General features: G+C 35.4%; 1 protein-coding gene across 1 annotated transcript in view; it reads right to left on the reverse strand.

The window, feature by feature from the left end:
* The window catches only part of HCFC2 (host cell factor C2), a 28,659-nt gene continuing 16,189 nt past the window's right edge, over positions 1-12,470 (reverse strand). Inside the window, exons 10-15 of the mRNA XM_037513737.2 lie at positions 8,580-8,757; positions 5,420-5,623; positions 4,884-4,957; positions 2,834-2,971; positions 1,115-1,300; positions 1-503 (exon numbers count right to left, since the gene is read on the reverse strand). Coding sequence (XP_037369634.1) covers positions 189-503; positions 1,115-1,300; positions 2,834-2,971; positions 4,884-4,957; positions 5,420-5,623; positions 8,580-8,757 — 1,095 coding nt within the window. The 3' untranslated portion in view covers positions 1-188. The remainder of the gene's footprint in view (positions 504-1,114; positions 1,301-2,833; positions 2,972-4,883; positions 4,958-5,419; positions 5,624-8,579; positions 8,758-12,470) is intronic.

Here is a 12,470-nt window from a genome sequence, read left to right on the forward strand (position 1 = left end):
TTTTCAGAGAGTCTTTGCTTCTTTTCTATTTTTATTTGGATCTAAAATTGAGCAAATACATTTTAAGAACAACTTACAAACTCAAATTCATAAGTGCTAGAAATACAGAGAATACTCTTTCAAATGACAAACTTTATAACGAGTTACTAATAAATAATCATCATTATTTATGCTTCAGTAAAAAATTTTCAATTTAAAGGTGCTTTCTTATTGTTACCTTGAAGCCATCGAACTTGTGTAGCTGGTCCATATCCCTTTTCGTTCTTTGCTGATATCCTGAATACAATGGCAGGTCTGGATGTATAATCAATATGTGCATTTGCAAGTTGCCCCGCAGTTACTATACACGATGTCTTAAGACCACAATAAATCCTCATAAACACAAGCTGACTTGGATTATCCTGTATTTGTGCTGTGCGAATAGCCAAGTAAGCTGAATATTCCAAAATATTTCCAGAAGGTGAAGTTGGAGGTTCCCAGGAAAGATGGATACCCTCAACATTCTTGAAGAGAGAGGGAAAAAAATGATGTAAGTTTTCAAGTTTCTTATATCACTTATATTGAGGCTATCATTGGAATACAAAATGCTGCTTTTCACTAAAATAACTGCTTTGGATAGTCTAATTTTTATTGTTAATTTTTAAAAATGTATCTTAACTGGATCAACAATATTTAATTCATAACCAGTTTTCAAAAACATAAATATGCTTAAATTTCTGCCTGCAAAATCCCAAGAAATGAATTTTGTTTACATGAAAGTAAAGCTTTGCTTCTCTAAGAGGGACTAGAAGTTAGGACAAAATGTAACCCAATTTCATGTGTTCTATTAAAATTCTCGGCACAAACTTTTTGGGTGTGTGACAACACAAAGTTAATTTTAAGGAATATACTAGATTTCCCTAACAACTTTAATTTGAATGCTTTAATTCTACTTGAAATTTGGTCCTTAAAAATACCATGAATGATTAGCAAAAAAGTACTTTAAAAACTTTTAATCCATCCTTTTTAGGTTTTTCTCATTCCATCCGACACTAACAAGATGCTCTAAGCAGTTTTACTTCATATACTAAGTTCAATAATTTAAATCACTCCAGCTGTTGGTTTGACAGCTCACCTTTGAAATTCTGACTGCAGAAGGAGCTCCAGGAAAACCAGGAATGCAAGTTTTAAATTCACTGATTTTGCTGAAAGGGCCTATTCCACAACCATTGATGGCAGCAACCCTGAATCGATAGCCCGTGCCTGGAACAAGATCTTGTTTCTTGAGTAAACTGTCGTCAGGTACGTCTGCATTTCCTATCTAAAATGTAGCATATGCAAGAGTCATAAAAAAGTGGAATGAATTACTTTTTCATTAAATAACAAAACTTTTAAAGAATGATGTCTTAAGGTTTTTGTTCACATTTTCTTCTTTCACACATGGAATAAATCCTCCAGTACAAAAGCAATTAAGCCCATAAATTGGTGATTTTTATCCAGAGGAAAAGTGCCCTTTCCAATTTTGAATCACTGATTATGAAAAGGAAATGTGTGGCCATTTTGCACAGGAAGCCTTGTACAAAGGTAAAAAAAAAATCGGCAACCACGATGAACAAAGTAGCAACTACCCCATCTCCAAGTAAACCTAAATTGAACTAGAAATTGCAGACTTACTGTTGTTTCTAACCAGAAACAACACCCTTTGGACATAAGCAAGCAAATTTGACAGAAAATAAGTGATTAGCATGTAGTAAGGACCATTTTAAAAATTTTTACTAGATGCTGAGCAAGTGGTAAATAAATGGGTTGCATACTCTGCGTAGGAATATAACATTCACAACTTTCAAATAATTTGTACATATTCTCCCTAGTCCTCACTCCATTGCTGTGTATCAATGTATCATCCCAACTTTTAGGGGAGCTAAGTCATCCCATTTTTTTGATGAGGAAACTGAGCCTCAGAAAGGCTAACCACGTGACTTATCCAATGTCTCACTGCTGAGTGTGCTAGAACTAATGATTCAAATCCAAGTTTACTGGCTTTAAACTGTATGTTCTTTTTTGTTTTGGGGAAAAACAGGTAGCTACTAGGCCCTCAGAATATCAATACTTTCTCATATATGAACTCAAACTATAGCCAGAAATTTCATTAGACTTAATACTAACAAATAATTTACCAAGATTAACATTCTTTCAAGAATTGAAAAATTTCAGTATGAAAAAGAGGGACAACAAGCAATATTAGAAAAACTAAAATATAATGGCAAGTATTATATTCTCCATTTGTACAGATCTTTGGGAGATTCAAACTGAGTATCTTTGGCAATCCTATCTCTGAAATTCCCCATCCCATAAAAAAGAAAAACTCGTTCATATGCTTCGGGCTGTTATCTATGTAATAATTCTTAGAGAGTTAATGTCTCATTTATGTATGAGGTTTTCTTTAAGGGATTTCAGAATGAAGGGAAAATTAGATTGTATTCAGTAGCAACCAGGGTATTTTTATAAATGCTTTTTAAAATGTGAAATCAGAAATTTAAAAAATTCTCTAAGAAAAAACTGTTCTATTCTCTAAACATACCCAGGTAACAAATATTAGAGATATTTCAAAAAATCCTTCACTGTACTAGCCAGACTGCATTATTTATGACTAAGAATCCAATCCAGTGATTAGTATTTTTCAACGACCTGCTTGTGACTAGGCAAAATATAACTAGGCATATAAAACTTTCAATTACAGATTGTGAACATATCCCAATTTTATTCATTCAAGTGACCTGAATCAGACCTGTAAGAAAAATATCTCATTCTTGAGGCTTCTACCTCACAGTATAGAAAATATATTAATAGCTACCTTTGAGATGCTTTGCTTCCCTTTTGGCAGCAAATAAAACTGGCTCACCAAAGCTGTATTGTTTTTAAAAATTCCTACATCACACCACTGTCGCTCTCCTGCTTTCACTGCGGCCGCTGGATTTGAAGGAGTCTCTTTCTAATTTTAGAGAAAGAAAAATTTATGAACACTCTTATTAAGCATACAAGAAACTTCAAGATTTAATAAATCCATGCAGTGATCTACAAGTAGGTATATGGGTAAACACCACAACATTAATAACTCATAAGTAAATAAACTCTTAACAGATTAGGTCGACTGACAGTGAAACAGGGATGCCAATTCAAACATAGGGAGTGACAGGCATTCTCCAAGTCAGTAACTCTGAACTATCAACCTAGTTGGAGTTAGCATGCTTTCCAATCAGTGGTATGTTAAAATGCCAGCTGTTTTATAGAATATTGTCATTTCAGAGACTCTCAGAAAATGTAATCCCTTTAGTGTGAAATTACAACTTGCTCCAAAGGAGCAAATAAGATAAATCCATTCCAAGCTGGCTGATTTCTAGATTCAAAAACAACTAGCAGAATTCAGTGATCTTTGTACTTGAAAATACCTGTGATTCTCCAAACCTAAAAGGAGAAAAAATGTTCAAAACTAAAATGCAATTTGCATGTAGTTTAGTATACACTAAAGAGGTGCAAATTAAACAGCTTTACATTGTTTACCTTGCTTTAAAACAAATAAACTTCCTCTACCTTAAGCTACTTTTAGTGATAAGTGAATTATACTTATCCCTGGAACTAACCTTTTTAAGCCATCTTCTTTATAAATGAGACACTGTTTCCAGAAGCTCAAAACAAATGTGCACTTCAGTTATTTATTTCTGTCTTAAATATATAACAGCAGAGGTACATGCTTATAATTCACAGTACTTGTTATTTAGGCTATCACACATGACAAAGTGAACTAACAAGAAGAGCTATTTAAAGGAATAGCTTTAAGCTTGTTTTCATTTTTAAGGTTGTAAAAACTCTCTTCAACAACTTTTATAAAACAACTGGCTCCAACTGAAATAACAAATACCATTCTGGCCAATGCAAAAGAGATTTAAGAAAAACAAACAGTTCATTTTATTAATTCTTCTCTGAGAAGGGTCTAAGAATACTGGAACTTAACAGTCTAGAAAGGTTTAAGCTAATGAAGGTAAATAATTAAAACCATGACTGAAAGAAAACTAAAGCTATAGATAATCCTTAAAGATTCTGAAGGGAAAATATTAGGTCAAATAAAAACTCTTAATAGCAGTGAAGTTGAAAACACTGATAACTTAAAAATAAATTTAAAAGTATGCACACACATGTATTATCCTTTATTTCTCTAATTAAGACGATCTTGCTATATTTGTGAGGTACATTCCTAGCATTTTAAGTTTGGTGCCATGCAGGGCAATTCTGCTTTTCCATAAAACAGCCCAATGTCAGAGATTATGGTGCTCCCCTACATGGACATCTAACCCAGTATTGCAATATTCTGTTGTGCTCCTATTAAGTAGCTAGTAATAGAACCATTCAAACTTTATGTTCCATGGCACATCCTTTTATTCTTTAAGCCATTAATACTCACACACTTATGATTATGAAAGTAACACATTTCATTATAGAAAAATATTGAAAGCAAAAAGAAGACAAAAATTACAAAGAAGAAAATAAATATTATTTGAGGCCCCACAACTTGGAAAGAGTCACCCCTGCACATAGTGCTGGGCTGTGCTTGGACTGGGGAGGTGGGGGGAGGCAGAGGAGGGTGAGTGCCTTCACAAGATTTAATATAAAGGGATGTTTTAATACAAAGGGATGACAGTACATACATCATTTTTAATCTAGCTTTTTCACATAATATTACACTGTGAAAGTTTTCCTATTCAACCCTCCATTTCTAAATCTATGTCAAGTCATTACTAGATGATAGCTAAGAATCTTTTCCAGAATTTATGTCAGAAGTGCTCAGCATTTAAAACACTTAGCCATTTGTAAGCACACATCATCTCTGCATTACTTTATATACTTACAGAAAAAGGCATTGCAGTAGTGTGTGCTTCTACACGGCTGATCTTAGTTGCAGGCAGTGCACATGTTTCATCAACTGAAAATTAAACAATTCATCAGATAAGACTTACATAAGCACTTATTAAAAAGACACATTAAAATATAATTTATACAAAAATAGCCAGATGGAGATCACAGTAATTAGAAATATGGTAACTGCTAATTCAAACTAATTCACAAAGTTCATTTTTCAAAGTTTTGATGACTAGTGAGAACATCAGAGAAAGTCTACCAAAGATGAAACATAATTCCTCATACAAAAGAAAGAACAAGAATTTACAAAATCAGATTATCGATCAAGCTGGGAGAACTGTTGCTCCATAGTCTAGAACTAATTTTTTTTGGGAAAATAAATTGCTAATGACTGAATTGAAATACTTTATCTGTTCATATATGATTCAAACCAAAATGAAATGCAATTACCATCTAAAACAAGTAAGTTGGATGAATTTATATACATAAATGGTTCAAAATACAGTATGTGAAACACATTTCAAACCTTCAGATTTGGTACTGAATGTTGTTAGTGAAGTTTCATCTTTAACAACTGCCCCATTTGTACTGGATGACTCAGTTTTAATGGTCTGCTGGGTTACCATAGTTTGTGCACTGGAAACAGTACTGGATACAGAAGTTTCAGGGATTACTGTTCTTAAGTCCAGGCAACTACTAAGAACACCTATATTTGCTGAAGTGTGAGGACCTAAAATTGAAGGGGAAAAAATCAATTATTAACATAATACCTGCAGATCATTATCGTATCTAATAGCTCTCATCATGTAATGATAGGTATTTCCAGTTTTAAAATCATAAACATAGATACCACAAATGTTATTTATATGAATTAACCACCTGGCATAAAATGTTTAGGAAAATAAAGTACATTATATCCATAACAAGTCTAACTTCTCAGCTCCTTTTTCCATTCTAAACATTGAAACATTGTTCTCAAAATCTACTAAATCATGCATAAAATGGTCACTTTAGGGAAAAAACAGAGGTTAAAGAGGTGATCAGGCATGAATGCCCCTTATTTTCTGCCTTCTCCTGCCCTGAACTGGAAACATATTTATGACTGTGCCCATTCTCTCTGACTTCTCTTCCATTCAGAGGATGAACTGAAATCTCTCCTAGGGAAATTTATCCTCCCATGCGCTTGTTCCCGTTCCTCCCCCTATAAATTGGGACCCTCTTTCATCAATTACTACTCTCTTCAGAGTTTTCAGATTCTTCAGTAATTTTTGGCCCTCATTCCATGAACATTATCAAGTCTTTCACGCAAATACACACACCCTTCTCAACCCCAAAGGTCTTCTCCAGCTACTAAGTCCCCTGTTGATTCCCTTCAGAGCATTCTCTACTTCCTTGACCTCCCCCAAATTTGGTTTCTAGCACATTACTCTAATGAAATGGTTCTGGCAAATATCAGTGATTTCTATGGGAAAGTTTTCAATTTTCATTTACTTGATCTTTCTGCAATGTAAACACTGCTGACCACATATTCCTTTTTGAAGCTGTTTCTTTTATAACTCTATAACACTGGAGATATACTCTCTTCCAGACAGTGTGTTTGCTTTTATAATGGAAAAACAAAGGGATGGTTCCTGTTTCACACACTTAGTTATATGGCAGAGAGGAACATGTACACACACAAAAATACATAGTCAAACTGTGATGCCCACTATAGAGAAAAAAACAAAACAAAACAAAATGATCTTTCTGGTTCTCTCCCTAACCCTTTAGGAACCATTTTTAAATCTCTTTAGCTGACTTCCTTCTTCCAGTAAATGATTCTTCAAATGCAAGTATTCCATAGGTCTCTTTTTTCTTCTTTTATTTCCCCTGTGCTTCAATTACCATCATGAAACATATATCTCTCAAATACATATGTCCAGGCACTACGCCAGGGCCTGGGACTCTAGCAATGAACAAGTCAGACAAGCTCCTGCTCTTGGAGCTTACATTTTAGATATCCTTAACTATTCATGTTCAGCCCTACACTGACCCCTAGACTCCAGATCTGAGCATCCAACCACCCACTAGAAATCTTTACTCATATGTTCCTCCTTTCTTACCTCAAAAAACAGTTTAAGATCAAAGTCAAGCCTATTTTTTCTCCAAATCTGTTCTTGCTCCTGTATATCTTAGGTTACATATGCAACCCCCAGAACTGAGAGTCATGTTTAACTCATTTTAAGTTCTCATACCCTACCAATTTCTAGCCTCATACATGCTACTTTCTATCCACTCTACCATGCTCACTGCCTCAATCTCTATGCATCTCCCCAAGTCCTAAAAGAACCCTTTAACACGTCTCCCAATCATGCCCCACAACAGTTCTTCCTGATGGTGAGGCTAGAGTGTTCTTTCCAAAAATAATCTAATTCATGTCATTCTATTTTTGAAACATACCAGTTACTCCAACCTACAGAGAAAAAGTCCAACATCCAATTGTTAACGTAAGATTCATTCATAATTGGCAAGTCTATGATGTGCCAGACACTGTCTGCACAACCACTCTGGTCTTTCCACTGAACTGCCTTATAACATAAGATTTAAGTGCATTATGATTCTGAAATCTCAAAGCTCATATTTCCTTTCAAGAATCTGAACTTTTTTATATGATAGACAAAGAAAATCATATGAGAAATAACTCTTAATTAGAGTCCAGGACCAAGCTTTTATAGTCATGACCACATGATTCCCTTCCATAAAAAAAAAAGTCAATAAAACAAAAGAACCCGGGCCTCCCTGGTGGCGCAGGGGTTAAGACGCAACCTATGAAACAATCTGCAGCCACTGCAGCAGGAGTTCCATTCCTGGTCCACCTGGGAGAAACCCACAGGGCGGGACAGACCTCTCCTGTCTCGCCCACTGCTCCCCTCAGCAGTGTACTTCAGTCCATCCTTCTGCCTGTTCTGTTCCCTACTCTTTTTCTGGTGAATCCTCTCACCCCCCGCATCTCTGGCCTGTACCCCAATTCTTGTGTAAAAATAAAAACAAATCTTTAAAAAAAAAAGAAAACAAAAGAAGCCTCCTCTTCCACAAGTAATGAGTAAAATATAGGAGATTATTTTCCTTGAATATTTTTATCTTCCATTAACTATAAAGTAAAATGGAAATAAAGGGAATAAATATTGTTAACTTATTTTAAATATAAGAATCATCACATTATAAACTGTCTCCAGAACAGACTAATGAATAGTTCTCATAAATGAAATTCCTTTCTGAGGATAATCCAGTTACTAGCTAAACAAATATTTACTAAGTGACTACTATTTACCAGGGGAAATAGTAGTGAAAAAGAGGTAAACAGATAAAATTCCTGTTGAAATAAATAATTTCAAAGTCATAGTGCAAAGGAAAGAAAATAATGGGATAATGACACCAAACACACTTGGCCAGCCTCAAAAGTCCTATGAGAATCTGCCTTATTTAAATTCCATAGTGAGTAACTAATCATTACTCTTCAGGCAATACCATTCAGACGGCCTCCTTGGCATTCCAACATCACCCCAGTGGGAGTCGGTATGTTAGGTAAGGTAAACTGTAATCTGGAAAATGAGTCAGTCATTTCACATTTACTTTTTCAAAGATTCTAAAATTCCCTAACATTACTATAGAAATTTTTTGTTTTATTCAGAATGCCATCTTTATACCTTCATTTTTCCTTAGCATATCCGCCACACAACTATTATGATTAGAAGCATTAGTTGCCAAAGAAGAATGTAAAATGGCATTAGAATCAGTTGATATTTTCAGATCCGGTTTATTTTTTGTTGAAGTTCCTTTCACAGATGATTGTTCAGTTTTTGCGCTGTTCATTGTATCACTGATCTACAAGAAATAAAATAAGCTTATTACAACAATCAACAATCAATTATATAGAAATACACATAAAAAATTTACAACTTAAATCTATTGAAAGTTTGTCAAAATATAAAATATCTTCAAATTATATTTTTAACTTGTATAGATTCATTATTTAAGTTTTGCAATAGTTTAAGAAAACAATCTCTTTTCATTTAATCTCCACTCTCAAAAGGTCAATTATGAGTAGAAAATAAAGGTATATTTTCAGGGGGAAAAGTTTACATTTTTTAAGCAGTAGTTAGTATATATTACAAGTAAATAATTATATAGGTGGTATAGGAGAGAATATGAAAGCTAACAAGTTCAACATTCTCATAGATTTTCTTAATGAGGTCAGATTATAGAACTGATGACTCCTCAAAGTAAAATCTCAGTTGTATGGAACCTTAAAGCAAATGAATTATTCTGTATGATGAAGTTTTTCATACAAATATCAAGATTTAATACATACATATTAATATTCTTTAACATTTAACATTTTAAATAGGAAAAATTACATTTTTTCTTGTCTACTTAAATATACTATAATGAGCACATTTAAACATTTTGATAATTCATGCCATCAATGTGAACATCAGTTATTATAAAGCTCTATCTACAGGTAGACAGAACTATAAAGTGATCTCTGGCTTTATTCAAATAACCCAACATTGCTACCCCTTGTAGGTACCTGTTTTCTGTTACTTTTCTTTCTCTTCCTGTACATCAACTGTGACCCTTTCATGTATAACTTTCTCATGCCTGCAGGGGCACCTGCACATCACATGCCCTGTCAATAGATGACGCTGGCCACAGCCACTAGGGAGCACCAACAGCCACTGTGAAACATGAAGTCTGTACCTCATTAAATCTTCACAGGAATCCCGAAATTGGATATTATTACCTCTATCGCTCTTTGATGAAGAAAATGAAATTCAGAGATCTTAAGCACTATATCCACAGTCAGGGAGCCAGTAAATAGCAGAGCTAGAATTTGAATTTAGGTTTATTTAATTCCAAAGTCTCCATTTATGGTGTCCCTAATGTGCTCTTGGCTTAAAAATAAGGCAATCTAACTAAATTGTGTAAAATGAGAATAAATGAGCCCTGAGATTTTGGTTGAACATAGATTAAACACACATTTTGGGGAGATTCCTCAAAAAAACCCAACCTAATGATCACCTCTCTCTCCCGTTTTGACTAAAGATAGAAAATAAGCAGGAAGGTTGAAATACGAGGCTCTGGACTATGGGTCAGTGCCCCTCAGGGGGTGCAGAAGAGAGGACCCATACTAGAACTGGAGATTAAGCTGAAGTCTGCATACTGAACAGATACCAGCCCCCGACACCGGCCCCCAACCCCAGCATTCCCTCACTAGGCTCCCAGAATACTGACAGTCAAGCTTACAGCCCTTATGTGGGAAGTTGGTGAATTCTTGGAAAACCCACCAGTCTAAGAGAAAAGCCCTGCAGATACTGATAATTCTAGGTCCCTTCGCATCACCCTGGTTAAGGACTTCTAGTCAACAAGTCCAACCCCTCTGTAAAGACCTCTGCCTTAGTCTGAATGCTTGTGTCTTCCACACATCCTTATGTTGAAACCTAATCTCCAAGGTGATGGGATTGGAAGGTAGGGCCTTGGGGAGATAATTAATGCTTCCATAAAAGTGCCCCAAGAAAGCTCCCTTACCCCTTCTACCATAAGAAGCCGCCAGTCTGCAAACTTGAAGAAGGGCCTCAATCAGAACCTGACCATGTAGGCACACTGATCTCAGACTCGCAGCCTCCAAAATGTGAGGAATAAGTTTCCACTATTTCTAAAGAATCCATTCTATGGCATGGTTACAGCAGCAGCCCGAACAGACTACGACATTCTCCACGTTCCTTTTTAATGCCTCACTTTAAAGGACATAAAGACATGACAGAATGGCCATGAAAGGACATCCAAGTATCTCCAGACAAGTGCTGACAGCCTTTAACAATAAGGTCCAAGGCCAAAACAAAGTTATTTTAAAGGAGCTTGAGGAAAAGACATATTGCAGAGAGCAGAATAAAACTCCAAGTTAAAAGCATGATTCTTGAAAAGGAAAGATAATTATAAGGTAAGAATAAGCTGCTACAAAGAAAATAAGGAATAATTAAAGAAATAATTAGAACTTAAACATAAAAATAATTAAAATGAAACATGTGGTTGAGTACATTTAGAAATTGGACAAAAATTTATACAAAAGAAGAATTCTTTCAGAAAGCAGAACAGACAAAAAGATACAAAATAGGAAATATCTAATAAAATCAGAGGATTAGTTCAGGAAGACCAAAAAAAAAAAAAAAAAAAAAGCAACATGAATAGAAAGTAGAAGAAGAAATAATCAGTAACGAAAGCTATAAGTCTCCAGAATGATGGGGTCCAGCAAGTGCAGAGCATAATGAATTAAGACATATATTCTAAGGCACATCACTATTGAATTTCAGAATACTGGGGATAAAAAGAAAAAAACTTAGGTCATACATATATGGATCAGGACTCCAAGAGGCATTAACAACACTGAATGCTAAAAGACAGAAGGAACATGCCTTCAAATTTCTGAGGGAAAATGATTCCAATACAGAATCCTATAACCCAGCCAAACTACTAGTCAAATGTGAATAGACAACTGGCATTTTCAGATAAATGCCTTTCAGAAAAAGGTGAGCTAAAAAAAGTTTACCTTTCATAAATCATTTCTCAGGAAACTCCCGGAGAGAGTGTCAGAACACAACGAGCGGAAACCATGGATAAGAGGAAGAAATGAGATCAAGAAACATGATCCAGGGGCCTCCCCGGTGGCGCAGTGGTTGAGCGCTGGGTTGCGAAGCTGCCCGCGGCCTCTGCAGCGCCAGTTCGATCCCCGGCTGCTCCCCGTCCACCGGAGGAGGGTCCCACATGGCGCGCAGACCTCTCCTGCCGCCCGCTGCTCCCCTCAGCAGTGTACTTCGGTCCTCTGCCTGCTCTGTTCCCTGCTCTGGCTCTGGTGAATTCTCTCACCCTCCCGTGCTTCTGACTGTACCCAGTGCATGTATAAACAAACCATCAAACAAACAAACAAATAAATAAACATGCCTCTATAAAAAAAAAAAAAAAAAAAAAAAAAAAAGAAACATGATCCAGCATGTTTCCTCTAGCATAGGAAAAGAGAAGAAATTCCAGGTATCAGCAAGTGGAAGTCCTGTGATGACAGCTTATGGCAGGCCTAGAGAAGAACCAGCACAGACCAGAACATAGGACAGAGGGATGGTTCCAACAGAGAGAAAAAAGACAAAAGGAAACTAACCTATATGTCTAACTATTTTGAGAAGTGTTTTATCATTTTTTGTTGGAAAATGTGAGTATGAATTAATGACAGGTAAGAAGAAAATTGAGCAAATGAAAAAGTAAAGCATTTCACAATGTGATGAAAAACAAAAAGCTGGATGAGAAAGGAACAATGCTCATAGCACACTACGTAACTCAACATAAACATCAAATCGTGATTTGACTAAAAACAGTTAAAGGATGTTGGAAAGAGGAGAGGGAGTAAAGAGCAATATTTTAAGATATCATCAAATCTTCATCTTCCATTATTAAAGACCACCAATCTAAAACTAGAATGTTATGAAATAGCCGTGTATGGGTTTTATTTAAAAGTCCAAAGAGAGATACCAGAAGAAAGCAAAAAACGT

The sequence above is a fragment of the Talpa occidentalis genome, unplaced genomic scaffold (assembly GCF_014898055.3).
Source record: "Talpa occidentalis isolate TD23 unplaced genomic scaffold, MPIMG_talOcc4v2.1 talOcc4.16, whole genome shotgun sequence".
In the NCBI taxonomy this organism is placed as follows: Eukaryota; Metazoa; Chordata; class Mammalia; order Eulipotyphla; family Talpidae; genus Talpa; species Talpa occidentalis.